Raw genomic sequence first — 17,500 nt, forward strand, 5'->3', positions numbered from 1 at the left:
GGCCAGGAATGCCATGCCTCCCGTGGCTACTACTTCTGATGACGCACAGGAGACGTTGCTGCCTCCACTCATCTGGTTTAAGTACTTGTCAGCAGATCACCATGCCATCTACCCGTAACCCTGTTTGACTCGTGTGTACAGAAGCTGTTACCTGTCGCTCCACCTGAAACTGAAGACACGGCAACATTACAGACCACTGTGGAGTATCCAGCAGGTAACAGTCTGGTTGTTGTGGTTGTTATTTCTGCATTACTACTCTTGTTATCATAATAATAATAATAATAATAATAATAATAATAATAATAATAATAATAATAACAACAACAACAACAACAACAACAACAACAACAACAACAACAACAACAACAACAATAATAATAATAGTAATAATAATAATATCTTAATTATCATTAATACCATTATAAGTGTTTGTGTCTTACACAAATACCCTGAAAATCAGAGTTAATTGCACTCACCACTGACGCCGCCGCCGCCACCATCCAACAAACTAGCCTACAAAGCAAAGGAAGTGCGTTTGTGGGCAATATGGCGGAAGGCAGTGGGTCCAGCCCTCCGCGTTTCCTCTACCAGCCCCTACGCCCTCCATTTTACTCTCTGAACACTGCCAACGTGTTATCGGATGTACAACATTCGTCCATTGCTTTCGTGTGTGTGTGTGTGTGTGTGTGTGTGTGTGTGTGTGTGTGTGTGTGTGTGTGTGTGTGTGTGTGTGTGTGTGTGTGTGTGTGCGCGCGCGCGAGCGTGTGTGAGTGTGTGTATGTAATATATATATATATATATATATATATATATATATATATATATATATATATATATATATATATATATATATATATATATATATATATATATATATTGTACATACGTAATCTACGCCTCTTTAATGAATGTGAATTCAGAAGCCTTTCAATGTCCACACACACACACACACACACACACACACACACACACCTGAAGGGTGTGATGAATCCCGATGGTGTGGATGAAAAGAAACTTACAGAAAGTTCAAAGTTCTTCCTGCACACACCAAAACATTCTCAGACGTGATCATGGCTTGACAGAAATGTAATTTTTTGTTTTCTCCCTTTTTATACAGATATGCTTTATCTTATTTTATTTTTTATTGATTTTCTTTTGTAGGATTCTCCTCCACAGTGACATCGTCAAACCGCAAATATCCGCTAGCAAGACAAAAGAATACTCGCTTGCGCCAGTATCCGGCACCGGGCGGCGGGGCACGGCGCCTTCCCCACCGGCAGGAAACTAGGCTTACGTGGGCTGGAGGAAAAGGGAGGGTGCACGGCCCGGGGGCAGGAAACAAAGCTAAACAGGGGTGGTGAAGATATTTCCTGAACTACCTACTGCATGAGAAAATAAAGTAAGGATGTAGTCATGTGGCGGAGCAATGCGCCAAGTCGTTCCCTCCTGTAATGTCCCTGAACCACCTGTGAAGGTGTTTGTAGTGATTAACTGTCCTTTCGTGTATTTTAGTTTCTGTAGTTTTTATAGAGCTTTACCTCTCAAAAATATCTTAGTTTCCCCTTACTCCCGTCTTCGCGAGGGCGCCCCAGTAGCAATGTAGTGCCCCTGCCCCTTCACTGTGTGTCAGCTGAACCCGCTTCCGCTCCACGACGCGCGCTGCCTGACGCACGACTCCACACCTTCACTCGCCTCAGACCATTCAGGCCTTGATCTTATTTTAGCATCTTTTAATAGAAATAAGTCTTTGGCACTTTTTTTTTTTTACATATAAAGAAGACATTCTGTAAAATAACCTTTAGACAACACATCTATTTTCAATTCTTGCAAGACAGGAAAAAAAATAGTAAGCAGTACAACAACTGGAGGGAAATTAGAACCGTATGGGTTTTCGAACTCGTGAAAATTAGTCGTGTGTCAGACGTTGTCGTGTTCGGTGGGCGGGGAGTGTACTGCCGAGATATATTCTGTGATAACTAGCCACCTGCTCCACGCCCAGACACAAGGTATGGACTGCACTGGGGACTGTGCTGCCCAGTGCCATTGTTATGCAGTGATTCCTTCATGTACCCGACGAGTGTGTGACTTGATTTTGCCCGCGTATGAAGAAGATAAAGATACAATGAGTATACATATATGCGAATTTGAAAAAGAAAAAAAGTGAAGAATCAAGACATTAAAATCTTCGTAACTGGTGTAAAATATTGTTTAATACTGAGAGCAACACATCACAGGCGAGGCAGGACTTGAGTGTCGCAGCGGTTCACATCATCAATATTGGACACATTTCCTATAGTCAGATTTTGTTGTGCGAGTAACTGTGTAATTGTTTAGTGACTTAAGACCGCGGAGGTGTTGACACTCGAGGGGCAGTGTGGTGACCTTGAGACTGACAGTGGCACCGCGCCCCGCCACACCACGGCGTGCAGGGCAGGGCGAGTCAGGCAGTGGTGGTGGTGGTGGTGGTGGTGTGATAGTACCCCTAGCCATTGTGCTTTATCATTATTATTATTATTATTATTATTACTTTTGTTATAATTATTATTATTATTATTATTATTATTATTATTATTATTATTATTATTACTTTTGTTATTATTATCCATCACTACTACTATTATCATCAGCACTGTTATTACCATTACAGTTGCTACTACTACTACTACTACTACTACTACTACTACTACTGCTGTTGCTGCTGCTATCATTATTATTATTATTATTATTAGTAGTAGTAGTAGTAGTAGTAGTAATAGTAGTAGTAGTAGTAGTAGTAGTAGTATAAACATCATTCTCATTACCGTATTATTGTCACTGTTATCATGCTCACCATAAAGATCAACACACTGGAATCCTATGATCTTAAAGCCCCACGATATGTTGAGAACTGGTCAGAATTTCCAGCTTATTACTTGTAATGTTGACTGTATTGGCGCGGTAACGTACGTCTTTCTTTCTTTATTTATTTTGCTTTTTTTATTTTTATTTATTCATTTATTTATTTATTTATTTATTTTTAGCTCTGCTCTCTCTCTGTTTCCACGTAACTCCTCGCCGAAACAATCCAGGGAACAATGATGTAACCTAAGCTCCTTATCTGGGCATGCGTGAAAACTTAAGGTTCGGAGATCGCAAAATACATCTTTAATTTTGTTTGTAGGTGATGCACAAGTGTATTGTAAGTGTCTGTATGGTACGGAATGATCATATGAGGATTCACTAAAAGATCAGATACCACTGGTGTGCAACGACGGTATCTGTTAATTCATTTGCTACAAGTAACTTCAGTATAGAAGAACAGGATCGAAATATAACAAAGTTCTCTGTTGATCAACATGGACTTCCAAAACATAACGCAGTGTTGGTAAAAGAAGTAAATCTGATCATTCCTGCTTTTAAAGGAAAGGTTTACGAAGAAGACGAAAAAAATAGGATGATTCATGAATAATACTGTGCATCGCGTGAATAAGGATGAAGGTTTGTTATCTTTACATAAAAAAAACTTGAGAAGCTTTTTTTTCCAAAACACGGTCATAGTCGCAAAAAAAAAAAAAAAAAAAAAAAGTGAAGCAGAGAAACAAACTCTAATATTAATTTCCCGTGGCCTTTGTTGCGGCAGCGTGCCATCAAGTATTCGGCCGGTGATGTCTGGCGATGGAAATAATTGTGGAAAGATAAAAAGAGATTCTCCAAGGGACAGTCTGAACAGAAGCAAAATTGCCAGAAAAAAATAATAAAAATAAATAAATAAATAAATAAATCTATGTAGGCATGAAGTTAGTTGAAGCTATTCATGAAATTAGCTTAAGGTTCTTGTTCTTTCTCCTCTCTATCACCATCACAATAGACTTCGGCATGTCAAACATATATGCACTTTTTAAAAAAAATGTTTTCATAATGAACTGATGTCAAGGAGAGAGAAAGAAAAAAAAGTCGTCTAAAATCAGTAGAGAGGGATAGTAGGTCTAATTTTACCTGGACCCTTTGAGTGACGGAAGCGGGTTATCAAATATTTGGTCTGTACCTCAGCCCCTCACCCCCTCAGCCCCTTAACCCTCACCCCCTGACGTGCCACCCACAGATGCGTTCCGAGGTGCTGGTGGAGATGGCAGGCGGCGGCGGGCGCTCCCCTACGCCCACCGAGGACCTGGTGAACAGCGGCTGGCTTTACCACGTGCATGACCTCTCCTTCAAGACACTCAGGGACAGAGAGCACGCCGTCAGGAGCTCGCTGCCGCACGGTGAGTGGTGTTGTTGTTGTTGTTGTTGTTGTTGTTGTTGTTGGTGGTGGTGGTGGTGGTGGTGGTATGACCGCCTTAAATTACTGAAACTGACATATATGGATTCATTAATACACACACCTCGCACACACACACACACACACACACACACACACACACACACACACACACACACACACACACACACACACACACACACACACACTATAATGTGTGTGTTTCATCATATGTTAAATAGTTTAATTAATCAGTTTTCTTATTTATATTAATTAAATACTGACTTTATACAATGATTGCACAGTTAAGTATTCAGCTTGATGGAAGTGATATTCGGTAACGCCGAGTGTGTCATTGTCTTGGTGAGGGGAGGGCAGGCGGCAGGCAGGAGTGTAGTAACAACAGTGGGGATAACCGTCACGGAGGTGGCAGGAAGCAGTCTGGCTTTGTTTAGGTGACACAGAGTGGTTGGGCCAAGGCTGCGGGCGGCTACTTACCCAGTGATGAGAAAGGTAATCAGGAGGGAAAGGAGTCATACAAATGGAAGTCACGAGGGTGTAGATGTCACACCTGACTTGTGGCGGTGAGAAAAACAGGAAATTACGATTATACGAGCATGCCAAGTGGCGGTGACGGTGGCGAGGCTTTGCTGGTGACGAGGCTGCGGTTAACAAGCAGAGAGAGAGAGAGAGAGAGAGGGAACATCCCATATCTCCGGTGTGACGGTCCGCTCGCTCAAGGATGCTCACCAACCCTCCTCCCTTCCCTCCCTCCCTTACATCCTTTCTTTCTTTCTTCCTTCCCTCTCTCCCTTCTCTCACTCCTCCCTCATGTACGCTTCCGCTGTCACACTCCTTCAGGCGGTGACTCACACACACACACACACACACACACACACACACACACACACACACACACACACACACACACGCGCGCGGGAAATAATGCTTGAACATTTTTTACAAATTCTCACTGGTGAAAATTATCACTCAGAACAGTTATGGAGAGAGAGAGAGAGAGAGAGAGAGAGAGAGAGAGAGAGAGAGAGAGACAGAGAGAGAGAGAGATTCCGTACTTGGTTCACACTTGGCTACCTACGCGCAGTATGAGTAATGCGGAAGGAAGATGCTACAAAAATTCGCGAATGACTGAGCGAGGCAGCAGCTTCCGTGTCCGGGACTGGGAGGAGGGTGGGCGGAAACCTGTGGATAAAGTTTGCTTCTCCATCCTTTCTTGCCCAACTCCATTCAACCTAACCGCGACCCTCCGCTGTAATTAATTCAGATATAGTGGAAAATTTTAAAGTTACAGCGATAGCTATTTCATAAAAGAAACTCGGTTGTTACAGTTCTCTTCAGTATAATCTCGTACTCATTAACTTATTTTTTTTGCTGAAGTGCCTGTTTTCTTTAATTTCGTCGCTCTTTAACATGTTGCGTCCATCGCGGTGGCGTTCACGGGTATAGATTGGATCTTTCTGTACGGGATTTCTTTACACTGCAGTTATTTTATACCGTAGTTCTTTCATTGCACTGCTGCTGGTTCCTTTATACAGGTTGTACTTTTTCTTTTGCGTGGGAGGGAGGTCAGCATAGGGCACGAAGATGTAGGACAAGGCTGGTGAGTAGCTGCTTTCCCGGCTAAAATATAAGTAAGTAAATGAATGAATAAGTAAATAAAATAAAATTAAAAAATGAATAAGCAAATAAAAAAAAAAACTGAGGAAAAACATTCAAATCTAGGGCCACTTTAGTTTTCGAGATGTCTTGATACTCTGCTCTTGGAAAAAACTCAAGTCATTGGAAGAAGGAAGAATATAAACAGGCAGAGTTCTAGAGATTACCAGTGAAAGGGATGCCAGAATTAAAATACTGGTTTATTCTTGCACTGGTGAGGAGGAAAGAATAATGGTAAGAGTAAGGAGAAAGTCTTGTGCAGCGAGGCCGCGAGAGGTGGGGAGGCATAAAGTTAACAAACTCAGAAGAGCAGTAACCATGGAAATAACGGTAGAAGATCATGAGAGATTCAGTATTGCGGCACTGAGTGAGAGAATCGAGACATTCTGTTAGAGGAGAGGAAGCGATGAGACGAAACGCCTTTGAGGACTGAGTGAAATGAATCTCCAAATATATAAGAGCAGTACTCCATGCGTGGACGAGTAAGGCCCCTGTATGGTGTAAGCAACGGGGAGCAGGAAAAATATTGGTGGAGGTGACACAGACCACTTAATTTCATTGAAGCTACTTTACCAAGAGAAGAGGTGCGACACTTCCCGTTAAAACCTTTACTGAGACATTATTTTTAGTGTAGGGGAGGGAAGTGATCGAGTGTCACTGAAGAGGAAGGGATAGTTACCTGTGGAAGACTGTGTTGAGTGGAAAAAAACGAAAGAATATTTGAATGAGAAAATTCTTTATGTATGCTTGTGGTTCAGTATGATGAGAGACTGGTGGAAAAGGAAGACGTAGATTGAAGGAAGAGACAAGCAGGAAGGCTGAGCAACAAGTGGGCAGGAAGACTGAAGAAAGTGGAGGGCAGGGAAGTGTATCGTGTCTGGGCAAGTGGCGAGATGAAGTGAACCTAGAGAGGGCGAAGTGTGAGTAGCGGAGGCAGGTGGCGTGGAGGTGGAGGTGGAGGGGGGTGACGTGAGGACAGCGTGAGGAGTGAGGGGAAGCAGTGAGGGGCGATAGGGAGTTACTGGAGGGTAGTGAACTGGTGCGTCGTGATGGAATGTGTCACACCAGTTTCCCTCCTTCCCTCCCTCTCTCTCTCTCCCTCCCTCAGTCATTCTCTCCCTCCTTCCCTCCCTCATTTCTTCTCCCCACGTGTACTTCCTTGTGTGTGTGTGTGTGTGTGTGTGTGTGTTTTCCCGCGTAGCTTCTCGTGTGCACGCCGAAAAATGTGTCTGCAGTATTTTGCCGTCACACACACACACACACACACACACACACACACACACACACACACACACACACACACACACACACATCAGATGACTTTCTTATTTCCTGCAAGGCATTAGTTGTTACTGGAGCCTGTAGGAGAAAAGGAAGGCGCCTGTCAGAGAAAGAGAGAGAGAGAGAGAGAGAGAGAGAGAGAGAGAGAGAGAGAGAGAGAGAGAGAGAGAGAGAGAGAGAGAGAGAGAGAGAGAGAGAATATAGTTTGAAGTAGATATTAAAGACGTGTGCTTATCAAATATTCCCTAATTTTCATATTTCTGTCTATTTATAATTTTTTTCTTATTCTTTTCTTTCATTCATTCGTTCTTTCTTTCTCTTTTCTTCCTTCCTTCGTTTCCTTCGTTTCCTTCTTTCTTCCTTTCTTTCTTATATTCTTCCTTTCCTTGGTTGTCTCTTTCTTCATTTATTAACTTGTTCATATTGACTGGTTTACCGTGGAGGGACCGGAAGTTCATGGTAGGTTAGGCGTTTTCCTTCTCATCCCAAGATTCCATAATATCCCTTTTTTTTATCACTTTTTTGTCGCACTTTCCTCTCTCTCTCTCTCTCTCTCTCTCTCTCTCTCTCTCTCTCTCTCTCTCTCTCTCTCTCTCTCTCTCTCTCTCTCTCTCTCTCTCTCTCTCTCTCTCTCTCTCTTTTCACATGTTCCTTCCTCCGGTCCTCCTTTATAATATTTCACTTCATAAGCATTTGTGTCTTTCCCAGCTCAATTAGTAGAAATGTTTGTATCTTTCGTTTCAGGTGTGTGGGTGTGTGTGTGTGTGTGTGTGTGTGTGTGTGTGTGTGTGTGTGTGTGTGTTTGTTTTAGTAGGACTGAGTTAAGCTCGTAATGTCATGCTTTATCACCAAATCATAAATATTTTCCTTAAACCATGTGTACTGTCTGCATACACCACTGCCATTAGAAATTCCACTGATTCATTGCTCTATTTGGGCAATTGTGTTTGTCTGTGTGTGTGTGTGTGTGTGTGTGTGTGTGTGTGTGTGTCCTAACATTCATTGGTGACTAGCGAAGCGGTAGTGGTGTCAGGTACTAGTATAAGAAAGTCGAGGGCGAAGGAAGGGAAGGGAACGAGAGGCATAAACAGACGCAGGACAAGGAGAGAGAGAGAGAGAGAGAGAGAGAGAGAGAGAGAGAGAGAGAGAGAGAGAGAGAGAGAGAGAGAGAGAGAGAGAGAGAGAGAGAGAGAGAGAGAAGGACAATGGCAGGAATGAAAAGGAACGGATGGTACTTATATAGAGGGAAGGGAGAAGGAAAGTGGGTGGGAGGGAGGAAGGGGGAGTGAAAAAGGACATGGGTGGGAGAAAGAGTGAGAGAGGGAGGGAGCGGGGGAGGGAGGAAGCAGGGCGGGAAGGAAGGAGGGAGGGTGCGCGGGAAGCCCTTGCGAGACACCAAGGCCGAGGCTGACCACAACACTCACCTTCCTCCCCTCCTCCTCCATTTCTTCTCCTCCTCCTCCTCCTCCTCCTCCTTCTTCTTCTTTTTCTTCTTCTTCTTCTTCTTTTCTCTTCCTTCTGCTCGTGGAATCATTTGCCTCATAATATAATCTCGCATTTTTGTTTCGTACGCGGCTTCCTTCACTTCTTGTCATGTCGATTTTCCAACTACTTCACTCATGACCCTCTTGAGCTGCTTCCGTCCCCTCTCAGGCCACTCAGGAGGAGGAGGAGGGAAAGGAGGAGAAGGAGAGGAAGGAGGGAAAAGGACAAGAAGGGAACACCAGTAGTGGGCAAAGGTTCCTGGGCGACGCCACTAGGATGTGGCCACGATTACTCTGTTACCACATTTCCGCTCCACAATTATTTCTATAAATCTTTTCTTGTGGCCGCTGCCACCCATAACCCCTCTTCCCTCCCCTCCCGCCCCCGTTGCCCCAGTCCTTCCGCCATTCTGCTCACCGACACGACAAGGTTCCCGGGCGAGGGGCGGGGCGGGGCGAGGACTCCCGAGCGCTGAGGTGTCGCATCGCCAGGGGCTTGACGCACGCATGACGCACCCGAAGGACGCCTAGCCGGCGCTCCACATCCGCTCCTCTCTGCTCGAGGGACGCCTGCCTGTTGTGAGGACGTGCGAAACTATTCGATGATAATCCCTGTTCCATTTGAGTGAAGGTCAAGGTTCCTTTCACGTCAGAGGCAATGCAGCGCCCCGTATAGAGGAATGGCCGTCCACGCACCACACACTTAAGGCGCTTCGTTGCTGCTTCATATTTGAGGTGACGCTAAGAGTTTCATGACTCGCTGACCAACTTCTAGCGAAACTGTCATCACTTTGAGGACTGTAGCCAGATACTGAATTCTGAGCTGAGGGTCGTTACTTGTCGCCAAAATGACGTGGTTATTTCTCGTTCATGTTCGTGTTGGTTCTTGTGTTTTCCATTATTATTATTATTATTATTATTATTATTATTATTATTATTATCATCATCATCATCATTAGTAGTAGTAGTAGTAGTAATAGTAGTAGTAGTAGTAGTAGTAGTAGTATTCATTATATGCAAAAAAAAAAATAAAATAAAATAAAATTTAAAAGTATATTCTGGCGGTGCAACAAGTGTATTGTGTGTATGTGTGTGTGTGTGTGTGTGTGTGTGTGTGTGTGTGTGTGTGTGTGTGTGGGGTGTGTCGGAGGGGGGTGTGTGTTGGATGGTGGGTGGGTCTTGCCCAGTGGGAAAGCGTCAGAAAAAATTTCTCTGTTGTATTTGTTGTTGTGTTAATTTTGCTTTGTCCTGACACCTTCGCTTATCAGGTGCATGTGTAAATACAATATGTCGTCCACCTAACAAAGATGCCGAAAAAATAAACAGCACATACAGCAGCAGCTTGAAATTCTGGTATTTACATCTGACTTGTAGTGACTCACATGAACCGACTGAGTTCCATTTACCGTGAGTAATGTGAGTAACAAAGAAGGGAGATGTTTACCGATACATGACATCCCGAGGGAGTGTTTCCTCGTCGGATATGATGATGATCTTCATAATATTTCCCATGTAATCATAAAGTGGAGCTCGTCCCTTTGCGTCACACTGTGGAAAAGGACGTGAGCTCACACACCGGCGCCACACTTGCCCCATCTCTGCGGCGCGAGGGAGGCGTCCGGTGGGATGCACTTCTTGGACGAGTCACACCACGGAAATGACTCATAAGACACGATGTAGCTGAATTTAGCTGATGACAGAAAAAAAAAAAAAAAGTAATACCTAAAACAGGCGTGAGTGAAGCAGCGCGGCGTGGCTTGAATGTCCTGTGTCATGCACATGATAGCTGCTGTACGATGTATCCATTGTACATTCCACCGCATGTTACTGAGGAACCACACACTTCTTAAGCCTAAATGGCCCTGCGGTGAAGGTACTCTTTTTCCCGGCGGTGCGGAGTTTCCCCTCCACAGTGAAATGGTTCGGCATCCGGGTCCCGCGTCCGCCTGGCCTCGTGTGCTGACCTGGACGTATGTGTCAAGGTGAGGCGCCCACGCTCTTCCGCTGCTTTACATTGACGCCCATTCCCTCCACTTTTGCAGGTGGATGATGACTGACTAATTTTGCCAGCTTACTTATTTCTATGATATTTTGTTCTTTAATAAAATAATCTTCATAATCTATCAGTACGCATACGTATGCAAACATTCATGATGAAGTCGAGTAATTGTCCCGGTTGTCTCGCTGTGGGTTTCTACACCAATGAAATCCCAGTGTGGTCCTAAGAGTCTTTGTACTCAGCGTCTGGGTTCGTCACGACATATTTAGGTATTGCACTAAAGTCCAGACTACTTCCAATCAGGAATATTGAAGCTAATCTCTATTCTGTACATATATGCATTATATTCTCTTCTTTAAAATATGAAACTTTGTGCAAGTGTGTTTATTGACCCAAGGGCATGTATGCACGTACGAGCTCGTGCGCGTGTAGTGAAACAAAAGGTTAGGCGTAGTACCGCTACAGTGACACCTCATGCCAACACAAGGCTGTGCTGGATCCACTGAGACAGCAACACTCGACAGCCGGCGGCTAAATGGACTAATAGTGCACCTTCCCACGGCGGCCGGTTGTAATGGGTGCTGGAGGCCAAGGAGGGGCGGCATGGGAGGGAAGGGGGAGATACTTGCAGGATCCACCAACGCACCGAAGGAAATTCAGAAAGTGGGAATACAGAATGCGAATGTTGCAATGAAATCAGAAAAAAAGCTTGAAAGAACTGCTGCATTATGATAACAGACCACCAAGTAGAAAATTTATGTGCACAGGAACACAGTAACGCAACGCAAAACTCAATACTCTAACAAAAATTCGAACAATGCGTGTATCTCATCAAACTACATTTTCGCCAATGAACGCGACCGTGAGGTGAAGAGCAGTGATTGGTGAAAAAAAAAAAATAATAATAACAATAATGACACATGATCACAAGACTTTCTGACGATGGAGCGGGAAAAGGAAGAAGTGGCAGACTTGAGGGAGGGAAAGCTGAGTGTTGAATAAGGACACGATGGCAGCCATTGTTCACTGAGGAATGTTGTCCTGCACGGGAAGAACATACGCAGCTAGAACACTGACTCACTCAGACGATGCCAATAAAAACATCAGTAACAACAACAACAACAATAACAACCACTACTACTACTACTACTACTATTACTACTACTACTACTACTACTACTACTACTACTACTACTACTACTACTACTACTACTACTATTCATCATCATCATCATCATCATCACAAATATTGTCGTCACAGAAGACACAGCTGACAACACAAGCAGACTACAAACTATCGAGAGAAGGGAGCAGGCTAGGGTTTATGTGAGGATGTGTTCAGTTTACAAGTTACTCTTTTTAAAGTTTCTAGGAAATATGAATGTAAGAACTGGCTTTACGAGTAAGTAGGTAAATGACGAACATTGCGGCACAGGTCACGAGGTATTTTTAAATAAACAAAAGGAACTTATAATAATAGTAATAATGATAATAATAATAATAATAATAATAATAATAATAATGATAATAATAATAATAATAATAATGATAATAATAATAATAATGATAATAATAATGCAGTTTAATCCTATTGACAATGATAGGATTGTCAAAGCATACATGGACGCGCGCGCTATACTTTCGTATAGAGATGTATTTACGGTAAGTTAAATTTAGGCATATTTGTAGAGTCATTGAGAAAGAAATTCATGAACAGGAGGAAGAGTAGGAGGAGGAGGAGGAGGAGGAGGAGGAAGGAGGTCTTGAGAAAGTTTGTGACCCAGGCATGGTTGTGGTGACGACTCGGGGACGTCTGCAACCACCACCACCACTGCTTCATCCGTACCTCGCGCCGCCACACACGCACCCTCACGCTGACACTGCCTCCCCTTCCCCACACACACACACACACACACACACACACACACACACACACACACACACACACACACTCTCTCTCTCTCTCTCTCTCTCTCTCTCTCTCTCTCTCTCTCTCTCTCTCTCTCTCTCTCTCTCTCTCTCTTTCTCTCTCTCTGTCTATTTATCTATCTATCTATCTATCTATCTATCTATCTATCTATCTATATATATATATATATATATATATATATATATATATATATATATATATATATATATATATATATATATATATATATATATATATATATATATATATATATATATATATATATATATGATAGCCAATATGGGTTCCATTGTGACTGTTGTATTGGTGATCTGGCTTTCCCTACTAAGTCTTGCTTATTATCTTTTTGGTATTTTTGGTGAAACTTTCGCTGTTGCCTTAGACATATCAAAAGTGTTTGATAGAGTCCGGCACAAAGCTTAAATTTCCAAAATACCCTCCTACGGCTTCTATCCTTCTCTCTGTAACTTCATCTTCAGTTTCCCTTCTGACCGCCCTATAGCTGCAGTGATAGATGGTCACTGTTATAAGTCTATTAACAGTGGTGTTCCTCAAGGTTCTGTCCTGTAACGCACTCTTTCTGTTATTCATAAAAATGTTTTCTACATCTTTTCCACGTCTTTTCCCAGACGTCCGACCTTTCAAGAACTGAGCAATTCACGCAGAAAAGCCACAGAACGCTTGCTTTGTGATCTTTTTAAAATTTCTGATTGAACCACAGCAAACTCAGTAGTGTTCCATCCCTCAAAACCCATTTTCTCCATTTACCCACTCGACACGATCTTTCAGATAGCTATCCCCTCTTCTTCAGTGACACTCAACTGTGCTCGTCTTCTTCACCGAACATTCTCGGCCTGCCCTTTAATAATACGTATTCTGATCTGGAAACTTCATATCTCGCCTCTCTATATAGTTAGGTGTCCTCAGTCGCCTCCAACAGTTTTTCTCGGAGTACACACACACACATACACACACACACACACACACACACACACACACACACACACACACACACACACACACACACACACACACGTACACACAAGAAAAGAATAAGGAGAAGGAAAGACACCCCCCTCACACACACACACACACACACACACACACACACACACACACACACACACACACACACACACACACACACACACACACACACACACACACACACGCACGCACGCACACTCATACTCATTTCTTATAAAACAATTTGTGTGCTAAAAACATAAAATAAGTAAGTAAAATGACATGTGAAATGAGCAATATGAGCGAGGGACAGCCCGAGCGTTGTTTGTCGCACATCACGTTTCCATCATTCCAGATCCGAGGACGTGGAGCAGAGAAGACGTGCACCGCTGGCTGCATCACGTGTCCGAGGCCCACCAGCTGCCCAGGGTGTTCCCTGAGCGCTTCCTCATGAACGGCAAGGCTCTCTGCCTCATGACTCTGGACATGTTCGTGCAGCGGGTTCCTCTCGGAGGCAAACTACTCTATAAGGACTTTCAGCTTCGCCTCTGCAACGCCATGTATGCCTGAGTGACTTGCGCTTTGGTGATGCGTCTCGGGTTTTCCAGTGAGGATGGAAGCTCGCTATCAGTGTGGGTATAGTGGGTCATGGTGTCTATACGTGAACGTGATTCGGGTATTCATGATTGCGTAGCAGGAGCGGTGACATGGGGCTGTGTCGCGCGGTGCTCCTCATCCCTTTGGTGATGTGATTCGTTCGGTCATTCACTCAGAGCTATATGTCGTTACTGGACAACTTACTGACTGCTGTGTGTCTCCAGTGACTCATGTTTCTTCCTGTGAGTGTGTGGAGTACCGGTGTGCCAGCGTGGCTGAGTCTTCCACACGCTGTTAAGAACACAAAGGTTAGAAACTTGACCGCCCCAGTACCTGTATCTAATGTAGGAATAGCTTCTCACTATCCTGAATTGCACGTCGACGCCATAATTTCCTCAGGTAGGATGATCTGAAAGGAAAACCCACCTCGCCTTCTTCTCATGTCATGCAGTCTTTCCCATGGATCTCCTCTCCGTGGAGACTTGGCGGCCTTGCGGCTGAGCGGGACACTCCAAGCCAACGGAGAATCCGTGTACAATACATGTCGCTGACTGTGCCCTCTACGGCGGCGAGGAAATGGGCTCTTTTGTGATGCTTCTCAGAGGCTGTTGAAGCCTTCCCTCTCCCGTGCCGCCCCGCCCCGCCCCTCCATCCTCCCGTGGGTAGCGTGAGGGAGGGAAGGGCGCTCGGCTGACCACCCTCACACCGCCCTTCGCCCTCCAACACCAGGCCGGCCAACAAACAGGAAACCGGTACACGGCACTTCCTGGTCCCGGCCGCGGCGCCGAGGGGAAGCGTCGCACTTCCGTCCAACATCACCAATAGCCTCCCTCCCCCTCGTTCACCACCACCACCACCACCACCGCCACCGCCGCCACCACCACTACCACCACCACCATCACCTCTACCGCAGCCACTTCAACAAGAAGAACAATAAGAAGAAAGTGAAGAAGGAGAAGAATCACCAGCGACACTAACATTTGCTTGTTCTGTTCTGTGTTGTTGACAATTGTGACTCATTTTAGACGTTCATCTTTCTGACTCAAATACTGCTACTGCTAGTATAGTTGTTATTGTTGTTGTTGTTGTTGTTGTTGTTGTTGTTGTTGTTATAAGAAGTAACAGCATTAGAAATCATTATCATGGTCATCATCATCAAGTAGTAACTACAACAATAACATCATCAACAACAACAACAACAGCAGCAGCAGCAGCAGCAGCAGCAGCAGCAGCAGCAACAGCAGTAGCAACAACAACAACAACAACAACAACAACAACAACAACAACAGCAGCAGAAATAGCAACAGCAACAACAGCAACTATACTACTACTACTACTACTACTATTACTACTACTACTACTACTACTACTACTGCTACTACTACTACTACTACTACTACTACTACTACTACTGCTAAATGCCATTACAATCCTTGCCTCGTCCACAATCATTACCGTCATAATTAATGTTGTTGGCTCACTACAACTTTCCTTGGCATGTGTTCGCCATGGCCTGAGTGCTGCGAGGTCTGGGGGACGGCGGGGGCGTGGCGGGGGGTCGGGAGGGTACAAGGGGTACAAGGGGTAGCGGACATCCTGGTAGTCGATCGAGAATCAATGTTGTAATGGACGACCCGCCCTCCACCACACAACTGTCACTTCCGTCCTGGTGCCACACACACACACACACACACACACACACACACACACACACACACACACACACACACACACACACACGAGGGTTAGCATAATAGGGTACGATTTAAAAATCCTATCTAGACATTTCTATTATAGATTTCCCAGTTTATTTTTTATTTTTATTTTTTTCAGTTTTGTTTTGTTTTCTTTCGTTTGTTTCTTTGGCATCTCTTTTCACAAGCAAGATTCCTTTCATGTCACATACCACCTCTTGATTTACTCTCTCTCTCTCTCTCTCTCTCTCTCTCTCTCTCTCTCTCTCTCTCTCTCTCTCTCTCTCTCTCTCTCTCTCTCTCTCTCTCTCTCTCTCTCTCTCTCTCTCTCTCTCTTCAACCCCAGCTTTCCTCCTGCACCGTCCCTCACTTCCACACTGCACAGCTTTCCACACTCCCTGCCTCTCCGTCTGCGGCACACGTGGAGCTTCCTTGTTCTCTCTTGTGGTCACCTACACTTTCTTTAGGTCCCCGGGAAAGAAAGACGACCAAGGGAGGGGTAGGGGAGCGATGGGGCAGCTGTGTGTGTGTGAGGTGTTACGTAGTAGAAGTGAATATTGAGTTGAGGTGGTGAGTGAGGAAAGACTCATCTGTGCTCCTTCCCGTGGTGTGCAGCACGTGCATGGCAGCTGTGACGTGAGGCAGAGAGAGGAGAGGCGAGGAAAGGGGCCGGAAACAGCTGATCAGACAACAGCTGATCGCCCCAGATGCTCCTATTGTCCTATGACGTCACTGGCTGCCTGCCCCGCTCTCTCTCTCTCTCTCTCTCTCTCTCTCTCTCTCTCTCTCTCTCTCTCTCTCTCTCTCTCTCTCTCTCTCTCTCTCATTGTAGATTTTCGTATTTTCCGTCATCTTTTCATTTATTTGTTTATTTCTGAATGAGACTAAATTTTCCATATTGGTATCGCCACTGGTGTTCATGTTACAGGTATGCATTTTTTGAAAAGGTTACTTGGTGTTCTCTATTTCTTTCGGATGCTGCTGGAAGGAAAGGCAGGCCGGACAGACAGCGGCCAGTGAGAGGCGTGGCGCATCATAGAGTTGGCGCTGCGCACAGCCTATGTACCAAATAATTACTTTAGGGGCGTCTGCGATGTGGCGACGCACTGCATCCGGTGGTGTTTGAGCTGAAAGAGAGAGAGAGAGAGAGAGAGAGAGAGAGAGAGAGAGAGAGAGAGAGAGAGAGAGGGCGTTACTGGTGTGTGTTTACATGTTCACTCATTCGAGGCTTCTCTCTCTCTCTCTCTCTCTCTCTCTCTCTCTCTCTCTCTCTCAACTTTCCTTCTGTACCATACCTAATTTCCACACATATTACTATAATACCTGTCAGTCTTTTCCCTCAGTACACACACACACACACACACACACACACACACACAGCTTGACCGTGTGTCTACAGCGTGACTTACTAATAAATAGTTCTGGGAAGGAAGCGAAGGGAGGGGCCACTGTCGAGTTTAGGAGGAGGGGAGGAGGGAGGGCGTCGCCGCTTCAAGAGCCATAGTTCCTTTAATTCCTCTCAGTAATCGTTGGCTTTCTGAACCTTTCCTTCATTTCCCTAGTGGCGAAATACTGTGTGATCAGATGATGTTAGGTTTGTGATTCTTTTCGTCTTGTTCTTCCTGTCATGTTTTC

At 44.6% G+C, this 17,500-nt stretch overlaps 1 protein-coding gene across 1 annotated transcript; it reads left to right on the forward strand.

The window, feature by feature from the left end:
- Positions 1-1,847: 1,847 nt before the first annotated feature.
- LOC135089621 (ets DNA-binding protein pokkuri-like) lies at positions 1,848-16,176 on the forward strand. The gene is made up of 3 exons (XM_063985447.1): positions 1,848-2,006; positions 4,082-4,241; positions 13,930-16,176. Exons 2-3 carry the CDS (start codon positions 4,082-4,084, stop codon positions 14,142-14,144), a joined length of 375 nt encoding a protein of 124 aa, XP_063841517.1. The 5' UTR covers positions 1,848-2,006; the 3' UTR covers positions 14,145-16,176.
- The last annotated feature ends 1,324 nt before the right edge of the window (positions 16,177-17,500 follow it).

This window comes from Scylla paramamosain, chromosome 33, assembly GCF_035594125.1.
Source record: "Scylla paramamosain isolate STU-SP2022 chromosome 33, ASM3559412v1, whole genome shotgun sequence".
Classification (NCBI taxonomy): Eukaryota; Metazoa; Arthropoda; class Malacostraca; order Decapoda; family Portunidae; genus Scylla; species Scylla paramamosain.

Coding starts and splice junctions, on each gene's coding strand:
- LOC135089621 (XM_063985447.1), top strand. CDS start 4,082: ATGCGTTCCGAGGTGCTGGTGGAGATGGCAGGCGGCGGCGGGCGCTCC. Junction 4,242..13,929: donor CAGGAGCTCGCTGCCGCACG/GTGAGTGGTGTT, acceptor CCATCATTCCAG/ATCCGAGGACGTGGAGCAGA.